The 24,850-nt window shown below is 36.9% G+C and overlaps 1 protein-coding gene across 14 annotated transcripts in view; it reads right to left on the bottom strand.

The window, feature by feature from the left end:
• The window catches only part of Fggy (FGGY carbohydrate kinase domain containing), a 511,054-nt gene that overhangs the window by 346,442 nt on the left and 139,762 nt on the right, over nt 1-24,850 (bottom strand). For 13 of the 14 annotated variants that reach the window (XM_063236600.1, XM_013146222.3, XM_003464041.5 and 10 more), the window contains one exon: nt 2,785-2,900. In XM_063236600.1, coding sequence (XP_063092670.1) covers nt 2,785-2,900 — 116 coding nt within the window. Of the gene's footprint in view, nt 1-1,488; nt 1,792-2,784; nt 2,901-24,850 lie in introns of those variants that run through there. The other variant, XM_013146226.3, reaches the window with a different exon arrangement.

The raw sequence follows: 24,850 nt of genomic DNA, 5'->3' as shown, positions 1-24,850 counted from the left end.
CATGTGACCTAGAAATGATTCACATGGAATTGAAGGTCACAATTTATTGACATAGATCTTTTTATTGGACCATTGGTAGATAAAATCACCTAGGGAAAAATAGATTGGTGTTTTCTCCACCAATTCTGAATACTAACTCAACCAGTATTTTTCAATTATAAAGAAATTTTAGGCTCTTTTAATTCACAGAACTTGTCTTCCTTTACTTTTTGTAATTTTCCCAAGCAAATTATCCAAATGCCTCCTTGAAAAATGATATTAGTAATATTTTGTCATTAGAAATTTGCAAATAGTTACTTAAAACACTGTAAATATTCCTTGTCCTTGAAATGTACCATATAAATATTGCATCTGATACTTATCTTACACTTTGTAAATAATTTATTCTAAAGATATTACTCCATAAGACTTCAGTTGCTGAGGTGTTCAGTTTTCAGGGAAAGCATTTATTTACTAGAGGAGACAAGGAAGCCTGGTAAAGACTTGGCTAAAAGCTCCATGTGGAGCAAATTATGGTAAATTGTATTAGTATTCAAATTCAGGACACTTGCTCAATGCTCAAATCTGTTAAAAGGTTTTGTGCTATACTGTCCACATTTTGATGGGCAGTAAGGCCACTACATGTTTAATACTTCACAGGGCAGCTTCTGAGATTCATTTTTCACAGTTCCAAGAATTGCTAGCAATGTCTAGAGGTGGCTTCCAGATGAGTTTCTGAAACTCAGAGCTCAAAGTAAACATCCCATTAGATGTCTTTTGCTTTGGATTCAGATTGAACCATCCTGAGCTCAAAAAACCAGAAATGAAAATCAAAGAAAATACCACACAATTAATTTTGATGAATGGGTAAATTTAAATCCACATACAACAATATTCTGATTAATGACATGTCTCCTTAGGACATCCGTTAAAAATTCATTAACATAACAGGCAAAATCTAATAAGTCACCCTGGAAATTTTCTGCTAGATTAACATTATGGGCTTTTAATGAGTATTTCTTGTAGGTATTGCTTTATTAGCAGAACTAATATACTGATTAAACATGTATGTTGTGTGAGATAAGAAAGAAGAGAAAAGCATTAAAATAATCAGAAAGTCAGAGTTAAAATTAGACCCACGTTGCCAAAGCTACTGCTAAGACACTAAATATCCTTACAGTTTTTAGAAACAAGAAGTACCAACTTCCTAGTTTCAGTGATCTCAATAACTATTTTATCCACTTAATATTCAAACAGTAAGTTAGCAATATGCCATGCCTTCTGATTTTACTAAGAATATGAAGTAAATTAGTGAAAATTTTGTGTCGAAGTGCTCAAAGTACAGTTTGGAATCAATGCACATATACAAGTAATAAAATCCCAAGGAAAAGAGTCAGACTCCACTTCTTAATATCAGGTAAGGATTGAATTCCAATTTTTATATCTATAATTTAAGAATAGTGAAACTAGATGTTTGTGAGACCAAATTAGATAATGTACACAAATCACCTCGCAAAAGATCCAAAAGGAGCTGATGACTGAGGACTGCTGCTTTGTTTTCTTGCTCTCTTCTCTGCTCACAAGATCCTCCTGTTCTCTACTAACTCAGATCCAGAGATAGTTTCAACAGAGCCACAGAAACTCAAGCACCACTTTCTTCATAGAGCCTTGGCTCCCTTCTTCCAGCCAGATTCATCTCTTAGTAGATCAAGAGATCACAGACAACATAACAGGAATATCATTCTTCATGTTTCTATTTGAACATTCATAGACTGTCGTAAGGATTCTTCCAGAGAAGAAAGGTAGACTGAAGTACTATAGAATTTAGTTAACGTGAGTCAGCAGAAGTTGTAGCAGGTCTGACCAGTTGTCATGGATGGACACATGGCAACCCAGGGCTTCTGAATGCAGGCTGGTGAACAGGAAAAGAACAAAAATGAGGTCATGCTGCCTCCAAAAGAGTGTGTGTGATTCCTTTGGACCTTTTATTTTTTCTTGTCTTGCTAGAAACTGACTAGAGCTGAACTAGCAAACCTGAGCCCAAAGTTAGAGGTCATGTTGAAGAACGACACTGATAGTCACTTATTTTCATTCTATTCCATTAAAGAGAAGTCATATTCTAACTTGTCTAATTTTATTACAACATCCTGACCTGCACACTAACCAATTCAGCTGTATTTCAAAATTTCCGCTGAAGTACATATAATTGCTTACCTAATGACAGCTAACTAGAATTGTAGGTAGTAACTGCAGGAAATAAATATGTGCTTATGACCTTAGAAGCTTTAAACTCTGAAATGTCACTATGTGTATCTACCACTTAAATATTTTCACCAGGTAAACAATTACTAGTTACTCCCCCTGTACAATCTACTAACTGCCATATGAAACTGGGAGTATGGGCCTGGAAAGCCTTACACAGGAAACTTTACACAGCCTTCCCTTGTCCCCTGAAATTAACTCACAAAACAATTTTCCTACTACAGTCTAGAAATGGTTCATATATATCCCCTTGATTATGACAGACCTAACTACTCCATGCAAAGATCCTCCTCAGTCTGAAAAACTTTGTGGTTCTGTATTTCAACATGATTTTCATACCATGTTTCAACACTCGGTCAAACAAGTCCTAACACAAGGATCTATTGTCATAGCCTGCCCATCACAATGGGATCATCTGGAAAAACCTAGTCTTGAAAAGACTGAGTTATGTTCCTACATTATAATTCAAGTAAAAACAAAACAAGAAAGCAATATTTTCATATACACATAAAAGATCATTCTACATATTTTGTATTCTTTTACCTATTTTGCTGTAATTATCAGCAACAAAGTCTTCCAAACCAATCATCTTCCAGAAACTGTCATCCCAACCTTTCTCTGCCGAGTATGTCCATTTGCACACCAGGGAACAGAGAGACCTAGAAAAATGAGAGAGACAGACCCAGTGATATAAGCTAGGCTTCTTTCATATTGCCAAATAGCAACTGAGATATCTGCAGAGGTACTGAGGAAGTACAATAAACCAAAGAAAGCGGTGATGTATCCCTCTTTCAACTGAAGCTCCTGTGTACACCTATGAATTATTGGTAGTTTTTCCTTTCACTTTCAGAAGAATCTCAGACCTTTATTTGTATCTTGATAAAACAAACTCTATAGATGAACACTTTCATTTCTATCTTTATACAATAGCTGGAGACAATCAGAAATCACAATATTGATGTTATATTTGATTAAACTGAATTATGCTTTAGATATGATATCGATAATTTTAGTCATGCTGAAAACTGTGTCTTAGCTGAGTATGTTGGTATATGCCTCTAATTTCATCACTTGGAAACTGAGGCAGGAAGACTGCTGCAAGTTGAAGGCCACTTTGGGCAACATAGTACGACTCTAAAAATTAAATTTAAAAATTCCAGTTTCTTATCGTTTAAATAGATCATTACATAGTGAAATGTTTATATATAACAGAATATGACATGTGGGATTTGTTCCAAAATAACATGAAAAGAGAAAATAAGTGGCATTACAGTCAGGGCAAGATTGGCCTGGAAGTATTCACTGTTACACTCTACCTACTTTTGCATATATCAAAATTTTCTATAACAAAAAAGATTTTTCAAAAGTACTGATTTTTGTAAATAATATAGTCATTTTAACCTAGAAAATATGTAATAAGAGGAAGACTTCTTGCTTCATTTCAAGTCACCCTAATTATTTTATACTCTTCCATACAAATCTTTTGCATCTATCTGATAAAAGTCAACTCAAAGTCTTTGTTTAGCCTAGTCTGTGACTTCATTTTTGCGTTAGCTATCCCTACTCTGATTGCTCAAGCTATAGGTATGTCATACCTCTTTGCCTCTATCTCACTAAGTAATTCATTGCTTCTTTATCATCCTTATTGTTCCCAACCTTCCATCTGTTTTACATAGGTTATCAAGAACAAACTTTATAAAATAAGCCCTTTCCACTGACATTCCATGGGATGGACATGCCCAGCTCTGCTTCGTGTGCATTCACATCCTTGCTTTCTCCATTCTGCAATACTGAATTGTTTGAAATCCCTATAGCAGGCTTGGATAGCTCACTGCCCTCTTCAATATTATCTTCACAATTTGTACTTGTAGTCAGCTTTCACAAGTCAGCTTAGAGAATCCCTCTTCAGGGAGGCCCAAAGGAGAGCCTGCTGAACCAAAGCCTCTTCTCCCAATGCCAATCTGGAAATATCCTTGGCTTATATTTACTGTAATAACTGTCTTTGTCCATCTCATGTATCTATCTCTCGCTCTGAACCAGCAATACCCTTAACACAAAACCAGTCCTACTCTGCAAACTACCTTTTCGGCATCTATTGAGATGATTACGTGATTTCTGTCTTTAGGTCTGCTAATATGGTGTATTAGATTTATTGATTTGCATGTGTTGAACCACTCCTGCATCCCTGATGAATCCTACTTAGTCATAGTGTAGGATCTTCTTGATGATTTCCTGTATTCTGTTTGTTAGTATCTTATTAGGAATTTTTGCGTCCATGTTCATTAGGGAAATTGGCCTATAGTTTTCTTTCTTATTTTGGTTTTTCCCTAGTTTTTCAATCAGGGTAATATTTGCTTCCAGGGATGACTTTGAAAGAACAGCTTTTCTTTAAATTTCTTTAAAAAGTTTCAGCTTAGAATTGTTGGCATTAATTCACCTCTAAATTTCTTGTAAAATTCACCATTGAATCCGTCAGGGCCCTAGGCTTTTCTTTATTACATTTTCAGTTTCACTGTATGATATTGGTTTATTTAAAATTTTTATATCTTCTTAATTTAGTTTTGGTAATTCGACTGTGTCTAGGCACTTACTCATTTCTTCTGTGTTTTCCACCTTATTAGAGTATAGGTTTTCGTAGCAGGTATTGATGATCTCTTTGATTTCTTTGGGATCCATTGTGATTTTCCCCTTTTTATTCCTAATTGTTTGAATTTGTGTTTTTTCTTTTCTCTTTTTGATGAGATTGGCTAATGGTTTATTCATTCTATTTATTCTTCCAAAGAACAAACTTTTTTATTCATTGCTTCTCTGTATTGTTTTCTTAACTTCTAATGCATTAATTTCTGCCCTTATCTTTATAATTTCCTCTTTTGGATAAGTTTTGGGTTGAATTTGTACTTCTTTTTCTAGAAGTTTCAGGTTTAACATTAGGTTATTTCAGCTCATTTTATTTTCCTGATGTGTGAGTTCATCACTATAAATCTTCCTCTAATGACTGCTTTCATTGTATCCCTTAAGTTTTGGTATGTTGTACCAGCATTATCAATTGATCATATATACTGTTTAATTTCAGTTTTGATTTCCTTTGTGACCAGCTGGTTGTTCAATAGAGTGCTAACATCCATTATGATTTAAAAAAAAAAACCCTACAGAAAATTGGAATAGCTGGTCTTTACCTCAAAAAGTCATCTGTGGCAAACCAATAGCTAATATCATATTAAGTGGTCAAAAACTGAAAGCCTTGACTCTAAAATCAGGAACAAGACAAGGATGCCCATTATTACCGTTTCTATTCAGTGTACTTTGGAAACATTAACCACAGCAATTAGAACAGAGAAAAAAATAAAAGGAATAAAGATAGGAAAGGAAGACGCTAAATTATGCTTATTTACAGATAACATGATACTTTACATAGAAGACACCAAAAATTCAACCAAAACACTTGTAGACTTAATATCCAAAGTTGGTATCATAGCTAGATACAAGGTCAGCACTCAAAAGTCAGTAACAATCCTGCATATAAGTAACAAACTCAGAGAGAAAAATTAGGGAAAGCACATCCTCCACAACAACATGAAATACTTAGGAATTCACAAAAAAATGAAATACTTAGGAATTAATCTAACAAAGGAAGTAAAAGACCTGTACAGTGAAAAATATAACACCCTAAAAAAGGAGATTGAAGAAGATATCAGAAAATGGAAAGATATGCCTTGCTCTTGGATAGAAAGAACCAACATAGTGAAAACAGCTATACTCCGAAAACTGTTATAGAGATTTAATGCAAATCAAATTAAAATATCATTAACATACTTCACAGATCTAGCGAGAACATTCCTAAAATTCATTTGGAACTAGAAAAACTGAGAATAACAAAAGCAATTCTGAGCAACAAAGGCAAATCAGGAGCATCACAATCCCAGGCCTGAAATCACAAAGCTACTGTGATTAAAAACCAAACAAATAACCCAGCAAGGTATTGGCAAAAAAAAAAAAAAAAAAAAAAAACCAGGCTTGAGGATCAGTGGAACAGAATAGAAGATGAAGACACATCCTCAAACACATTCAGTCACCTTATCTTTGACAAAGGAGGTAAACATGTTCACTGAACGAAAGATAGCCTCTTTAATAAATGATGCTGGAAAACTGTCTCTTCATATGTTGAAGACTAATACTAGAACCAAGTCTATCACCATGCATTAAACTAAAGTCAAAATGGATCAAAGACCTAATATTAAAATAGAAACACTAAATCTACAAAGAAAACAGGCAGAAATCTTGAAGACATACATGTAAACAGACTTTATGAACACAACCCAGACAGCTAGGGAAATACTACAAAGAATAACCTTTATTTCCTCTTTTCATTATTTCTTTTAAATAAATAAATAAAATAAAAGCAGCCGTAAGGTATCAATACCTATTTAGAGCAGGCTTTCTTCTGTTTTCCTGTCTCTTTTGATCCTTCATCATGTGAAGTTCATATTATCTGCAAACAGTATAGCTACTCTTGCTTTTTGGGGGGCTTCCTGTTGCATGAAGTATTGTTTTCCATCCTTTGACTTTCAGTCTATGATTTCCTTTTGGGTTGGATGGTTTTCTTGTGTGCAGCATCTGGATGTTGTTTCTTGATCCATTCTGCCAGTCTATTTCTTTTAAAGGGTGAATTGAGGTCATTTACATTAATGGTTATAACTAATATATATTGGCTCATTTTTGTCATATTATCTTTCTGCTGTTGGTTCTTTACCTTTCTCCTCTCTTTGTCTACCCTGCTTCATGGCTTTTTTTGGTTGGTGCCCTTGGAGGTGTAGTTGTTTTTATGTCCATCTAGAATATCTTTCAGTGTTCTTTGCAGGGCTGGTTTGGTGGTCATGAAACTCTTCAGCTGTTCTTTGTCATGGAAGTATCCTATTTCTCTATCAATTTTAAAGGACAGTTTTGCAGGGTACGTCAATCTGAGTTGGAAATCATTTTTCTTTTAGCAATTAAAATACTTCACTCCATGCTCTTCCTGACTTCATTGTTTGTCTTGAGAAGTCTGCTGTGATTCTGATGATCTTTCCTTTACAGATGACTTGTTTTTTTTTTATCTAACAGCTTTTAATATTCTGTTCTTACACTGAATTTCTTTTTTTTTTCTTTTTTTCATTTAAAGAGAAAAACAAAACAAAACAGTAAAAGGCTACAAGTAATACAGAATTTCAAGAGAAAAAATATACAGTAAGAATTCACTAGTTAATAGATTACATATTGTCATCTCAGAAACAGTTTTCCAGGTTACAAAATTAAAGCATACAAAGTGGACATAAATACAGTGAGATTGCAGACAGTTCTGTTCAATGATCCAACACAAACTCAGTAATACGGTTTTCTATCCTACGCACTTAAATATACTTGCAGTTATATCCTTTAGATTTTTCTTTCCTCTCTTTTTTATGCTAACAATCACACATTTTGGGTTCCATTACTCCCACAGTTCTTATAACTTTTTCTTTGAAGAAAAAAAGAAAGAACAAAACAAAACAAAACAGAACAACAACAACAACAAAAAAACCCAATGTGACAAAGTAAAACAGAGTCAGTTAGAACAGGAGGATGGACATAGTATATAATGCAAAAAGAGATTACTAGGTGGTCAACAATGGTTACCATTATGCCTCTTGTTATCCTAAAAAGAGTTGCCTATATTAGCTGGTATAAAAGAATTGAATAAAACAGTATAGAACAAGACCAATAAAACTCAGATTGGAGACCTTACAGGAGTTCCAAAGAAGATAATAGTCAAACCATAATGGGAATCATAGAATATCTGGTTGCCTTCCAAGTGGTTGCCTATACCCTCAAATTTGATACTATTAAACAAAACAGAATATAATAAAATCAGTCAGAACAAGATGTGGAGAACAATACAGGGGTTCAAATCAGGTTAATAGGAAAACAAAAAAGTTACTGTAATATATCCTGCTATTTTTAATTTAGTTTTCCCTTAATTAAAAGATACTAAGAAATAAATTAATTTTTAAAAAAGGAAAAAAAAGGCAGGGAGACTGAGATAAAAAAGAACATATCAATAGAACAACACAGGTCAGAACCGAACAATTTAAACATCATTGTGTTTCACCACCACATAGCCTGACATTAGTAGTAGTTACCATAGTGTCTCTTCCCTTGAAATATTTGAGTCTAACTTCGTATACTATAGCATCACACTTATCAAGACAGTGTGAAACCATTCAAGAGAATGAATGTATTGCAGGGTTAACAGAGACCAAACATCAGTTTCTATATTATCTCTTTGTATATAAAAAATTTTGCTTATACTATGGCATACATTAAGATATAATAAAATACAACATGTTAAAACCAATGGAAACAGATGAACAACAACTTGATGGGGCTTCAAAACAGGATGATATTAAAACAGCACTAGCTATTACGTTGTCTTATTTTCTTCAAAATAGCTATTCGTAGTATCACAGACAATAAAATAGAACACCCCAAATTAAAACCTTTCCAATTAATGAGTGAAAACATTATACAGCTTCAAACCAGTGTAACTGGGAAATACATGATTACCATGTATTTTTATGTATTCTTATCATTTCTTACACTAGGGAAACTATTCGGTATTTATACAAGTGAGTTTAATTCATTTCACTTATGAGTATAGTCTCAAGCTGTGTCCATTTATTTATAAATGTCTCAATGTGATCCTTCTTTATCGCTGAGTAGTACTCCACTGTATAAAAATACCACATCTTTTTATCCATTCCTCAGTTGATGGACACTTAGGTTGTTTCCAAGATCTGGCTATTACAAATTGTGCTGCTATAAACATGGGTGCACATATATCACTGTGGTATGATGCTTTCAGTTCTTCTGGGAATATGCCTAGAAGTAGAATAGCTGGGTCAAATGGGGCTTCCAGTTCCAGCTCTCCAGACTGACCTCCACAATGGTTGCACTAGTCTACACTCCCACCAACAGTAAAGAAGAGTTCCTTTTTCCCCACAGCCTCTCCAGCATTTGTTAGTGGTGGTTTTCTTGATCTTGGCCATTCTTTCAGGAGTGAGATGGAATCTCAGTGTGGTTTTAATTTGCATTTCTCTAATGACTAATGATGATGAACATTTTTTCAGGTATTTATTTGCAATTTGTATTTCTTCATCTGAAAATTGTTTATTCATATCGGATGCCCATTTTTGGATGGGGTTTTTGAATTTTGGGGGTCTGATTTATTTAATTCTTTATATGTTTTAGACAGAAGTCCTTTGTCTGCGGGGCAGTTCACTAAGATTTTTTCCCAGTTTGTGAGTTTTCTTTTCACTATGTTAGAGATTTCTTTTGACGTGCAGAAACTTTTTAGTAAGATGTGATCTCAATTATTGACTCTGGGAAGTATTTCCCATGCAGTTTGAGTCTTTTTCATGAATTCTCTACCTGCCCTTTGTCTTCAAAGTTTTTACCCAATTTGTCTTCCAATAGATTTAATGTTTCTGTTTTAATATTTAGATCTTTGATCCATTTAGATTTTATTTTAGTATATGGTGATAGGCATGGGTCTAGTTTTAGTTTTCTGCATATGGAGAGCCAGTTTTTCCAACACTATTTATTAAAGAGACTGTTGTTCTTCCAGTGAACATGTTTGGCCCGTTTATCAAAGATAAGGTGGCTGAGTGATTACACTGAATTTCTAAGATGTTCATTATTATATGTCTGCGTGTAGATTTATTTTGGCTAATTTATTATGGCTAATTGGAGTTCAATATGTTTCACTTAACTGTGTGTCAATTTCCTTTTCCATGTTTGAAAATTTTTCAGCTACTTCTTCTGTAAATAGTATTTTGATATCATTTATGTTGTCATCTTCTTTTTCATTTACACCTATCAATCATATATTGTATTTCTTTGTATCACCATGCAACTGTTGAATTGTTATTTCCTGATTCTTGTTACTTTTAAAAGATTTTTCTTTTCCTGCTCACTAGCTGCAATCTTGTCTTCAAGGCCTGAAAGTTTATTTTCACATTTACTGAGGATGGAATTTTTGATTTCTTGGATATCTCTTTGAATCTGTGTCACGTGTTCTAGTTCTTCACTGAAGGTTGCAATGATTTTGCCCTGTTCCTCTATTTTTTTTTTTTTTTTTTTTTTTACTATTTCTTTTGTTTATCACGTCTTCTTTTACCTGGGAGATTATTTTTGATCTGAGTTCCTTTACAGCTTCATGGAGTTGTTTCTTTACTTCAATTGCTATCATTTCAGAAGTTTCAGGTATACGGCTTACATTTTCTTCTGTGGTCATGTCTCCTAGGCTTTTGTGGGATCGGCTGGAGGTTTGTGATTGCATTTTTCTCTTTCATTTTGTCATTTTCCTGTATTCTCCTGGGCAGTTGAATGCAAAGTCTCTGTTGTTTCTTAGATTGAAGATGGCTGTCTTACTGCAGTGAATTTCCCCAATTGAGTAAGGGATGTTAGACAGTCCTTACCAGGTGCCTATTAGCACTTAAAGGCTCCTTAAATATGAGAGGGGATGCTAGATAAACCTTCAGAACATCCCACGTGGTTCACAAAAGCTCCCTGGCTTCTTGGAGTCACTTGGTGGGACCTAACCAAGTTCTGGGCAAGGTCTCAGGGCTGCACAGCTAGGTAGAGTTCACTATGGAATGGCTTCAGGTTGCAGCACTCAACATGCAGCAGCTCCCGACTACCTGGGGGTCACTAGGCGGGACCCAACTATGAACCAAGTGACTACCAAAAAGTCCTGGACTGTTTGGAGATGCTGGGCGGGACTCTACCAGGTTCTGAGCAAAGTCTTGTGGTTACACAGCCAGTCAGAGATCACCGGGAAGGTCTTCAGGTCACACTACTCAACACGCAGTAACTCCCGCTCAAGGTTACCCAAATTTAAAGGATTTTTATTTTGTTTCTTGTGTGTGTGTGTGTGTGTGTGTGTGTGTGTGTGTGTGTGCGAGAGAGAGAGAGAGAGAGAGAGAGAGAGAAAGAGAGAGAGAGAGAGAATGGGCACACACATAGTATTATGGAATGAACCCAGGGCCTTCTCATTGAGCTACGTGCTCCTATTTATTTATTTATTTATTTATTTGTTTATTTTTGAGACAGGGTCTCACTAAATTGCCCCACCTAGGCTTGAACTTGAATCTTCTTGCCTCAGCTTCCTGAAATTATAAGTACATATCACCATACCTGGCACCAAATTGTTACTAAAAATATTTTAAAATAAAAAATAACCACCTATTTAGGTGATTCTTGCCATCAGAGCTTATTTTGTGATATTGGTTTGGAATCTGATGACCTAATATCTTTCTACTTAGGTAGTGATTAAATCAGATCAATGTCACAGCAAATGCTCAAAACCCAGAATTCATTCCAGTTCATGAACAGTAACAAAGTCGATGTGAGATCCTAAGAACTCCCTTAAGAATCCAGATAACTACAAGTTAGGAAGTGTCCTCAACCCAAATCCTTCACTTTCAAGCCATGACAATAATTTTTAAAAACAGATTACAGTGGCTGACTGGAGGTAGTATAGAAGTCAGGTGTAGTCCTCCGTCTAGTAAGGCTACTTAGAGGTCAAGGCATGCCCTGGAAGGCTGAAAAACCCATTTGAGTCTCCATAAAGTCACAGGCCATTGTGCTGCCATAATATATCCTAATTACATCTGTCAAATTGATATAAAACGTGTATTCTTTTCTCATTGACCCTGATGAAGGTTAGGAAAAGGAAATAGAGAAGAAAAAAAGGGAGTAGACAGAAAGAGCAAAAGAAAATAAAATGGAGGAAGAGGAAGAGGACAGGGCAGGGCAGATTAATTTACATCACACCATAATTTTAAACAAAGTTTAGACTTTGTATTATTTTTCTGTTAACTATTTCAGCATATATCTATGAAATGAGCTATGTATAAGAACCAATTGCTATAACAATAATTAAAAATGGTAACTCCAACATCACCAAATATCCATTGTGGACTTACATACTTCTCCTAGTTTTACTTTTCTTCTTTTCATAGCTATTATTTTAATGAGATTCAAATAAAGCCCGTAAACCACAAGTCTATTTTATGCCTCGCAAGCTCTCCGCATTTCAACACGGCTCCAACTCTCTAGTCCCTTCTTTGCATTTTTTGGTCATAATTCAAAGACCCTGATTTTTCCTGCTAGAGTGTTCTTTGTTAGAAAGGTTTCCTTGTTCTAAGGAAAGATTTAGGAATTTTAGTGATAGCTGGACACCCTAGAATTTGTCAAAAACAATGCTTTCATTCAGGTAAGTATAAAGTAAATAAGAAACATGTCCCCAGAATAGGACTTGGCATAAATACCCCAGAGAGCACTTATGCCAAAAGTCTCCTGGAGGACAGAAATTTGAGGTGAACTTAAGATTCTCTTACATAAATAGGGTCACCCATTTCTGTAAGTCTCATCAAATAGCAAAAAGAAACAATTAAAAAATTCAAAAGAAGCTTCCTGGACTCAAAGATCTCAAGAACACAGTATTTGTATTATTTCAGTGTAAGAACTAGACTCATACACCATATATTTCTCTTACTAGGTATTAGTGTGAAGATACTTTTAGGAAAGTCCTAAAATACGAGCTTCAGAAATACTTTGACAATAACAATGGCCTCCAAATGCCCTGGACCCAATCAGTTCCCCTCTTTAAGCTGGCTCCACTCTTCTCATCCTACCTCCCAAGAAAGGACAAACAAGGCTAATCTGGCAAACCACCACCTCTGCCCTTGCTGTCCCTAGCAGAGCAGGAAGGCCTTAGTTTTTGCAGCAGTGAAATGAATACATACTGACCCCTCTGGAAACAATGTACTGTCAAGGCTGCCTTCGCAGCCTCTTTGAATATTACACCTTCTGCCTCCCTGGCCCCAGAGACAGTCCTGATTCCCACAGGACATAGGTCTAGCCACCTAAATCCAGAGTCAGCAGACATTTTCTGACATTCACAGCATTTGGAGTCAGGATGTCTGGAAGAAAAAAAGCTATACAGGGAAATGTAAGTTCATTTCCAACTCTGTGATATGTGTTTCTGGTTTGTGAAAGGCCTAAAGAGGTTTCTGATATTTCAGTTTCCCCATTTTATGAATTGGTGAGGATCTAACCAATGCAAGACATTTGCTTACTTTAAAAATGCAGGCACAGCATAAAAGTTGTCATTATCTCGTCTCAAATTAAACATGGGCATTATCTCGTCTGGGCATTATCTCGTCTCAAATTAAACATGGAAGATTCTCAAGTAGAATGCTTAACAAATAGGAAAACCAACTTGTTGATAGCAATATTTACTGTATAGCTCTTGTCAGTTTGCAAAGCTGGTTTTGAAAATATACTTTGTATGTATGGCTACAACTACCATGTTGAAAAAATTTCAATGAGACTTGAATTTGCAGTTTTCTAGGATCTCATGGATACCTTTTCTCCACTGGTGGCAGACACTCCCAGGCAAATCTTCATGTTATGCTAAATGAATTCCACAAATCCCTAGTTCTCATCAAGGGACTAGTTTTCTCTCTCAGGAACCTTCAGAACCAATACATGGAGAATGAGCTCCCGTCCCTAGTTAGAGGTCAACCCCTCACAGTGAGTCTCTCCAAACCTCTCCATTCTCACAACTTTCCAAGGGTTACCGGTGTTCTCGGATCAATACTCAGCACCTACTGTGTCACCAGGGAGATTCTCCCAGTGAAGAGGATGTGCAAGCCCCATTTAAATCAAGATTATTTTTTACTCAGACAAGTGAATAGGGGATTCAGGATAGCAATTGCTGGTTTGGCAGCCCACATCCATACTGACACTATTACCACACTTTTAACTACCATGTTTTCATTTTAACCCAAAATACATGGAAAGAAGTTGAGTAACAGCTTTTGATATCCTGTAAAGGAGCTTACTGTCTGGCACGACTGAAAGCAGGTATAGATACTGATAGGATTATTCACTTTATAAAGTACTGCTCTTGCTTGAGCTTTTTAACAGTTTCTTAACTGGTCTTTTTTTAACCTCTGGTCTCACCTCTAACACAGTACTCATAAAACTGCTGGAAAGTTGTCTTAAAAACCAATATAGCTATAGAATCCCATACTTAAAAGCCTTTGAGAGCTTCTTGTCACCTACAGGATGAAAAAATTAACAGAACAAAACAGTGTAATTCTGAGATACACTGAGGATTCTAAAATCTGGTTTTGATTGCTATTTTTCTCCTTAGAGTTACGGTTCTAAAAAGTACATGTTCCAGCCATATCAAACATCCTTCCATACCTGTGATGTCAGCATTCCAGCTCCTAACCCTTCTATCTACTGTGCCTAAGAAGTTATGGCAAGTGATCCAATCTAACCTATTATCTGTTTGGAAATGAAGCATGACCAGAGCACAGCCAAGCCATGCACTTCTCTATTGCCTCAACTCAGTTCATCACTACAAGGACCAAGAAGAAGAGCTGCAACAGATACCTGTGGCCATGAAGACCAAGCATTTACTGTTTGGCCCTTGGCAGGAAAACCGTCAATCCCAGTTTAGTTTTGACTTCTTGTTTACTCACTGGCCCAGTTCTTTACTCCATTAACTTCAACGCACTTTTTTTTTTTTTTTTTTGGGTACCAGGAATTGAACTCATGACTTTACACTTGCCAGGCAGGCACCTGGCACTTGTGCTACTCAGCTAATCCCACACTTTTAGGAGTTATATACTGATTACACACATCCATTTCCTTTGGGTACGGTATGCCTTATTCTTCCTGGGGAATTTCTGTAATTATATTTCTTATTATATCTTCCTTTCTTCTCTAGCATAACAAAACCCTAGTTTTCTTTAGAAGAGCTATGAGCCCAGGTTGTGGTGCTCAGTCATGATCGACCAAGCTAGTCTTGCCCAGCAGAGTGAATCACAGTGATGAAAATGCTCTTTGCTTGCAGCTGACTACAACATAGCCACCATCCACACAAAGTGAGTGAGTACGTGACATGCATCAGTATGACTGGGGAACACAACTTTAAACTTCATTTTATGTTAATTTAAATTGAAACAGTCATTATAACACAATGATAGATAAATAGCCCACTTTTACAATAGGCAAAGTATCTAAATATTAAGTACTCTAAAGAAGATACAGAAATAGCCAATGTTTACATGAAAATATGCTCAACATCAACAGCCTTTATGTAAAAGCAAATGAAAAGCACCAAGAGACTTAACATCCATCAAGATGGCTATACAATAAACAGAGAGAATAACAACTATTGGCAAGGATGCAGAAAAGCAGGTATCTTTAGATATTCCCACCAATATCACAAAATGCTAGTCACCTTGGGACCTGTCTGACATCCTTCAAAGGTCAGACATACAGTTATTACCCAGGCTGGTAATCCCATCCTAGGATATCCTGGAGAGAATCAGAGGAGAAATGAAAATTATTTTGACATAAAATTTTACATGAATATTAGCTGCAGCATTATTCACAGTGACTGAAAAATGAAATAAATGTCCACTGAAAGATGAATGGGCAAACAAAGTGGGGTACATCTGTGCAACAGAATATTATTCAGTCAAAAACCCCAAGAAACTTACTTTTATAAAGTACAGATAAACAGTACAACACACATGACCCCTGATAAAAATGTTTTAAGTAAAAAAAAAAAAATCCTGGCACAAAAGGTCACATAGTTTATAACTCTAGTCCAGAATTGTCAAATCTACAGAGACAAAAATGTTAGTAGTTTCCAAGAGCTGGGATGCAGAGGGTAGGAAAATGGGGAGTGACTTCTACCAGACATAAGGTTCTTTTCAGGGGTGATGAAAATGTCCTCAAATTAGATATTGGGTGATGTTTACATAATCTTGTGAATAGAATACTAAGAAACACTGCTGTGATTTGAGTTCTATGGCTTGTCAACTGTACCTCAGTAAACAAGTTTTAAGTAGCCATATGTGACTAGTAATTGTCCCACTAGTTTGTGCAGAGGTGGGCTCTTATCAGAAGGGGCAGACCACCGGAGGCATGGTGTAGGAGGTTTAAATCATTTCCAGCTCATCCCTCTTCTCTGTTTCATGGCTACCATACAGTGAACAGTTTTTCTCCATCATGCTGTTTACCATGTTGTTTTTGCCATGGAGCCAGCCAACCCTAGACTGATTCCACTGAAACAGTGAGCCAAACTAAAACCTCTACTCCTTTAATTTGTGAGTAGCAGGTATTATATCTCAGAAATGGGAAAATGACTAATACACCTGGTATGGTTAATTAGTAAGGGATGTTTTTATCTGTATTATTCCTCCAGATTTTGGAACTTGAGAAGAAAAAAGAAATCAAAAGACAGTTGCTCTCTGTTGCAGAAGCTATAGTATGGGAGCCTGAGAACTCCCTGTAACCATGAAGGGAAAGCTGGGTATTCACAGTGAAACAAGCCCTCACAAACTACAGGCAGGATAATGTTGATGTGGACATGAATAAAATACAGTTTCAGACTTGGAGACTACATCATAGTAAGGTAGTCACTACAACACAATGTGACAAGTGCTAGAGCATCCAAAAGGCTTCTGGGACTCAGAGGAAAAGCACCTAAGGGGCCTTAAAAGGCTTTGGGGATGAACACTAGACCTGAGCCTATGGCTACATCAAAGGGAAGGCAGGTATGTTTGCCAGTTTGCACACAAGTCAAGCTAGCTCTGCTCTGGCTGCAAATCATACAACAAGGCAACCCTAAGAGTAGAGTAATAGCCAACAGTAATCATTAGCAGAGCAATAAGAACATATTTATCAATAGCCCTGGTGAATATCTTTGTCTTTCTAATAATAGATCTGGAATATAGAAAAATACAATGATGGAAAGAAATCAGGCATTTAGCTATATGTTAAAATCAGATGTACTGAGGTACACCACTGGCATTTTAATTCCTTTTCCCAAGCATGACAATAGCACGAAGTTTCTTTGGTGATCTTCCCCAAACCCCTCATAAATACATCTTCTACCCCATCATACAGTAAGGAAATGGGTTCCTGATGAACTTGGAGCTAAGGATGCTTAGTGAACAAATACAGTAGATAGAATCCTGTCCCAGATGCTCTGAATCCAAAACAGAGTCTACCACCTTAACCCTCCACAAGAATCAACCCAACTGGAAGAATGGCTGAATGTCACAGAAACCTTCCACTGTGTCTCCAGACTCATTCTCTAGCCTTTAGAGCCAGAGTGCTAATAAGGTGTATAGATATCAAAAGATCTTCCAGCCTCTACTTGGTTCACCCAGGAAGCACCTAGAGGGAAAGATGGGAAGAGGGCAGGATGGGATGGCTGAGCCTCTCTACTGAAGATTACAAAGGAGAGGCTCGGCACACAATGACCTTGCCAGGACCTGGTAATACACTCTCCCCTTGCACATTAGACTTAGAGTTATCACCAGCCCCACATTTAGTGCATCAGGGTCTTGTAGTACTTTTTGTGATTTCCCTGCACTTGTCAACTCTTCTCAAATCATCTCATGTGAGTATGCCACCTGTCTCTGGCCAGGAGTGTTGGCTGATACACTGACCATCAAAAGGGACACAGGCATCTCTCTGGAGACTGGATGAATACCAGTGCAGCCCTCTCCCACTTTCCACCTTCTCACAGGGAAGGCAGACAAAAGGCAGCTAGCACTATGCAGAGATGGAAGTGAAGTGTGCTTTCTTCCCCTTAGAATACTGCTGCTCTGAATACCATGAAGGAACACACATTTCCAGATAACTAGCACCTGGAAAAACAGTACTGGATTCAGATCTGGAACTTAAAATAGCATTTTCCATGATTCAGCAGCAGCCATAAACCATACTAACCAGTTTTTCTATTTGCATCCCCAGTCCTCTTCCTGAGTATCTCAAAGCTAAAGTTTCTGTACTGTTGGTACAAAACAGAGTAGAACAAATTAATTCTAGTATCTAGGTTAGAGATAATTGCTGTCAATATCAAGTTGCACCTTCCTTTTACCTCTAAGAATATATAAATATCAAAGCAATCACAACAGAAGAAAACTTCATATATATTTTAACAGAGTCAGACTCACAGTTTCCTATTTTTCAGTGGACTTCTGAAGTGATAGACACTAAAATCAAATTGAAGAATGCCTTCTCTTTGCTAGAGCACGAAAAACATCAGGAACTCACCCTGAGAGAGCAGACATGATTACCCTGTGATTATTACCTTACCTTAAAATCTGGAAGCAAAAGACTCTTAAATTAAAGCTCCAAAGGATACATGAAAGAGTTTCTGTATTTTTCCCCAAATGTACTTTATGATCTAATGCCAAATGATTACAAACATCAACTTTTTCTTCAAGATAAAGCAAGAATGAGAAGGGCCCTTTCTGTGCACCCTGTTTAACAGGCAAAAGTTAAATGGGGTAGATAACTTAGAGATTTAAGTTCTTCTTTAAAGAGTGATTTTTTTTCTTTAATTATCAACATTATTCAGCACTGTCTCTTTATCTTGCCACCTTGTCACTCTTGCTCTTCCTAGTAAGCCACCGTCAAGTGGGCACACAGACTGCTGACTCTGCCTTCTGAATTTGCTCTGACGCCTCCCCCTTCCTAAGACTGCCTACAGTAACCCGGCTTACATCCTCCTGATAGCTCCAGTGATCATAGTAGCATTTTTCAACAGGTTGCCATTGACCTTTGGAGCCAGGTGTGTCTGCTGTGGGATTGTAATGCTGTAGGATATTTAGCAGTATCCCTACTTCTGCCACAGGATGGCAAGAAGACCACCACCTCACATTAAATGTCTCCATATTTTGTGCCCCATGAGAGGCAAAACTGATTCCAATTGAGAACCACAGAACTAGAGTAATGGGCTTCCATTGAATCTATCTGTACTTACCCTATTCCCTTCAGAACTCATCCATCTTCCAAGGTCAAAAAGAGTTTTTAAATCTGATTATTAATTCCTTAAACTACCAGCATATCTGATTCCCCCACTTATTATAGCTTCAAACCCAAATTCCTTAGCAAAATATATAATACGATCTTCCTAACTGGGTCCCTGAAAGCTTCTCTGTTCTAATCTCTGTTAGTCCCCCACAACCTCTGCATGCTTCCAGGGGATGTAAATCATGGCCAGTTCTCCATTATCCCTTGTGGTTTTCACTTCTCTGGCTCACTGGGATTGCTGTGCTCTTTCTGTTACAATGAACTGTACCTTGTTGATGTTCCCACTTGTAGAAGTTCCAAGTCATCCCTTACAACAGTGGTTGAGAATCAAAGAACATCCAAGGGCCAGGGTGGCCACACACATGACTGAAACTATGTGGAAAAGCCCAGAGCATACATCTATGGGAGCAGCAGAGCCCATGCCCACAGGAACTGGTCTAGTTTGCCAATGAGGAAGCTAAATGTCTGAAATTTTATGTTTAATCTCGAAATGGATTTTTAAAGACTAAATAAATGAACATAGAGTAGCTCCAAAAACATGGTATGTGTAAAGGCAAAATTTGCTGGCTGTCACATGGTATTACCTCTGTGAGTCTATAAGCATTTATACACCATGCCTTGCAAATGGTCATATTCTTGAATCCCCCACAATTGCAACAAGATCTTAGTGTCATTTAGTCAGTGGCTCTTTCATTTATTTTAATTCATGTATCATTTTTCTTCTTCATCTCATCTGTCCATCCAACTGACAGATTTAAGCTCCTATAAATACTTCCATAAGAGTACAAAGTATACCGACATCATCCCTATCTTCAATGTGCCCCTAACGTAGTGAGGAGACACACGGGCAGATGGTCAAAAGATATATTCTCACTTAAACTTTATAAATGAGTACTGGGCTCAAAGCACAGACCAAACAGAAAAGTACCTTAGATATCCTTGGGGAAGAAGAGCTTAGACTTCAGCTGAGGACAGAGACCTCTAACTTGGAGAGCGGGAAGCAGTGATGCTAGGTCACTGAGACAACCAGTGCAAATGCATGGACTCACGCTTAGAGGTCGCAGTAAAACAGGTAGGGCTGATGCAGGGATAAAACAGGGTGGGATTCACAGTCCATTCTCAAATGTGGTTCACAGAACATATTCAAAAAGTTTAATACATTGATTAATTCATGAAAAATCAGCAAAAAGGAATACTCAGTCCAGTTCTTTCCTCTTGAGAGCTATGGAGAGAGTCTGTGCTGGCTGAATAACTGTACATGAACTAATAGAATAACAAAAATGATAATAACAACAACAGTTATAACTATCATTTATTGAGTACTTACTATGTGTCACATAGTCAACTAAGAGTTTCAATGCCAGTTTTCATTTAATCTTCACAATTATCCTACAAGGGAAGTATGATCCCAATTCAAAGATAAACAGTAGGCTCAGAAAAGTGAACTAAAGCTCACACCTAGGAAAATCTGAATCCAAAGTCCATGCTTTTTGCCATCATTGTACTTTTTGGTGGAATAATTTCAAAGATTTTTGGCTGTATTTGAATCCATATCATCAGTATTCCAAGGAACAGATTTGGCCTCTTATAGATGACTACAACTTGTCTTTCCAGATTAAGAGCTACTCTCCACAGCAAGCAGAAAAGGAAATCATCAAGTAAGTATTGCCTCACTGTTACAATATAGTTGTCAGTGACTTTCCACTGAAATGAGAACAATTAATGACAACAACTCCTCTACAAAATAAAAAGAGACCAGAGACAAAGAAGGCAAGCTCCTGTTCAGAGCTGGCAAGGCCAGCCTTCTTGCAGGAGACATAAATCAAAGGCTTCCAGGAGAAGAAGGGGACCTCTAGAACTATATCCAAAAAGAGAGCTCAGAGAGCAGGCCACAGGCTATCTGCCAGCAGAGATCAACTGTGTTTACTTTCAGAGACACCAACTCCCTGATGTGGCCATATTTGTAAATCATAAAATTCTTCTCAAATTGAGCACTGAACATTCATAATCGGTATTGAGTTTCTTCACGAGTTAGCTAACTATACCAGTGAAAAAAGAGCTAAAAGTCTGTAAGGAAAAATGAGTCTTAAGAAGATGCTCTGTGCATATAATATAGCAAGCACCATTTTACATCAAGATAGCTCTCTAACTGAAAACAGCTTCTTTTTAAAAATCAGCTTGAGAAGAGGGCTGTTATTATGTGCAATTCTAGGTAATTCAAGTTGATTATTTCCACCTCTCACATACATACCTTTTAAATATTTTTTACAGGTGAGCAAATTATTATTTTGTATTCAAGAAGAATAAAGGTGAGTGGTAGCGAAACTACGGCACGCACAGCTATTGGTTTGTTATCACTGAAAGTGCTAAAAGTTTGCCATTACTGATACAAACTGTACAGTAACACTGTCTGGGTTCAAACTGACACTCTGCCATTTGATACTGTGTGATTTGACAAATTATCTTTCTAAGTCTCAGTTTCATCAGTTACAAAATAGGCAAAATGGTGAAGCCTTAGTTTATATTGCTTCAAAGAGCAGCTATAGGATCAAATTGAGATTGTAGCAGAAAGGAAAAAGAGTTGCATTTGAAAGAAATTTAGAGAAGAACACAAGATTGAGAGATGAGTTTTGTCAGTGAGGTAGGCATCAGAAAGCCAGGTTTCAGCGCAGGTGTCTAAGGGGAGATCGTGAATTACTAACATATAACACGTAGGGAAGATCCAAGTGACAGGAACTGAACCTGGAATGTGCTAGAAAGAGACCACTTTGAAATAACTGCATAGCAATGCCCAGTACCAGTTATGTTTTGAACTGGTTTGATGGAAACACAGATTTGGCAGTTACTAGTCCAAAAATTAAGTAAATAATATCAAGTCATGTTTCCCAAGTTTTCCCAGGAAAAAAAAAAATTTCTGCATAAATTGCAAACCAAGGGGGCACATCTAGAATACTGACTTAAATCCTAAGGAAAAATTTGAGTCAACATATAAAAACTGTGATAGTAAGTATGAAAAAAATCTAGATACATAGTTGTCTTGAAAAATCAGAAGTTACTGCAATACTGAGCCTGCCTCCTCTCTTCTGTGAACACAGTAAGCTGGAGTACATTTCAAAAAGCCCCCTGGGCACACCTTGTTTGCTACACAGAGCTTACCATCACATACAGAAAGCTTGTGTGTCCACCTAGCTTGGCCTGTGCCTCATACTCACCATCTCCTTGGGTCCTTTATACATTTGAAACTTGTTATGTAAGACTTGTAATTGTAAGAAAAGCAGAGAGTTATTATCAAAGTCTATGAAAATTAACACATAAAGAGTCACTCAAAGAGGAATCTGAATAAGATTTAGAAATAGTGTCAGAAAAATATAAGTGTATGTGTATGAAAGACAGGAGGTGAAGGCATAATGGATTCCTCCTTGATTAGTTTGCGCCTAACAACTCCCTCTCTCACACATCAAATCTTTTAAGCGTCAACTTCAAAATATCAATACTTCTCATCACTGTTATTATTGTGGTTCCCACAGTCTCTGAAGACCTCCTTGTCATAACGGCAGCTGGAGCAAGAGAGGAGGAATTTCCTTTACCACCCTTTCTGACTGAAATAGGGCCCAAGAGGGGCCAGATGCAGGTAGGAACTACAAAACCAACAATCTCACTGACAGCACTAGAGAAGAGTGGAAATCATAAACAGTGCATCTAGGAGAAAGGCAGGACAGGCTTCTCTTAGGCCCTGAGAGGAAAGCAGGGAGTAACATTATTCATTACTTAAAAGCAAAGATGTGCTCATAAGACAATGGGAACACCATAAAGGACATTAAAGTCAACTTGAAGGGGTTCTCAATAGTTAAATCTAGAACTCTCTTATAGTAAAATAATGGTAGCAATGGATCATAATCATAGAATAAAACAAGAACTTATAAGTGCAGCCTGATGCAAATAAATAATTGAATAAACCAACAAATGAGAGCCAAGGGGAAAGTCACTTGCAGTAGAGTACTAGTTAGTAAATTAGAAAGAATATAAACAAAGAAAAATACCATCTGTCAAAACCACAGGAATAGGTGTTTAAGCAAAAATTAATAATATATGCTATAATTAGTAGACAAGAGACTGCTAAGAGGAATAGTATTTCCACAGTCTCAAACTATCTCCCCATGAGTTTAATTACTAATCACAAAGAAAAAACTACTAAGTTTATACTATGGGAACCAGAAGACAAACCACACAAGTACCTCATGTAACCGTCCCAATGGTGGGACAAGTTGCTGTCACTTTCCTTCTGCTGGGACGTGATATGAAACATGCCACCTCATTTCCATGTGCTCCTGCCAAAGCACATAACCTGCATCCAATCTTGAGGAACCATCATGAAACCCAAACTGAAAGATACTCTAAAACACCTAGCAGGGTTCTTTGGTTATATTATGGTTATAAATGACAACACAGAGTCTGTGTGAAAGAAAAGAGTCAAAGATATGATAACTAAATGCACTATGTATGACACTATATTCTGGTTCAGAAACGAAATATTTATGAGACAACTGGAAAAACCAGAGTAAAGCTATTTATCCATTCTCATAAAAGTATCACGTGTATGTTATTTTCCTGATTTTCACATCTGTACAGAGAAGCAGGAGGCAGAAGCTGTGGCAAGGAGACACAGAAGATTCTAATACTGCCTGAAGTTTGTCTATGTTCTCAATAGGCGATAGATACGATGGTACACTGACATCTATTTTATTATAACCTTATACAGGTATATGTGTTATGTTACTCTGCATGTATAAACATGTCATAATAATTTTCAGTAAGAGTATTTTAAAATATATAACAATAAAGACTGTTATTACGTTCTTCTAGAAACATAATGCCTAACCCTCAAGGCTAATCCCTATTTTCTGTAGAAAATAGGCGTAAACACATGAACACCAGGAATCATAACCTTCAGGCCCCAAATATCCCGAGGCATTCACACCCACATGCTGAGTCAAGGGAGTAAATTTCTGGTATAAGGAGTCTTGTTCCAAACTCCACTCCTCCAGATCCTAGTGTGACTGAGGGCAGATAAGTAACTACATCTCCCTGAGTGCTTATGCAGACGTAAGTTTTAACAAAATTTCAGAGTTGTCATAAGAACATTTTTAAATACCAAGTCTCGTGCCTGGTACACACAAATATTTACACCTGATACCAATATCTGTATTAGTGTTGTTACTATTTTTGTTTCCAAGGAAACTGAGACTAAGGAAGAAAGCCTGCCTCTGCTTTAAATGTCTATTATGCAAGAAATGAAATGAGACTGCAACAGAGCATGAAACACTACCCTCGTCTATTCTGAGTGGCTCCATAACAATAGATCCTGTCCTGAAGTGGATAACTGGGGTAGTGCATATAGCAAAAGTTCTAGAGGCAGACCTGGGCTCAAATTCTGCTGTCATCTCATGTGTTCTGTCTGATCTCAGGCAATTACCTAAGCTTCTAAGCCTCAAGGATTTCCTCTCTAAAACGGGAGGAATACCAGTATCTTTACATGGTTCTCATTGATATGTATACCTCATAGATGTATACTGCATAAAATAGTGTCTGGCACATAACAGATACTTCAAAAATCTTATTTCCTTTGCCTGAGATATGACAAAAAGGAAAGCTCTAAAGAAGTGCCACAAAAACTGAG

This window comes from Cavia porcellus, unplaced genomic scaffold (assembly GCF_034190915.1).
Source record: "Cavia porcellus strain 051 isolate PalLab524CR breed Dunkin Hartley unplaced genomic scaffold, mCavPor4.1 scaffold_25, whole genome shotgun sequence".
In the NCBI taxonomy this organism is placed as follows: domain Eukaryota; kingdom Metazoa; phylum Chordata; class Mammalia; order Rodentia; family Caviidae; genus Cavia; species Cavia porcellus.
The sequence above is the reverse complement of the archived record's forward strand: the minus strand, read 5'-3'. Positions and strand labels throughout refer to the sequence as shown.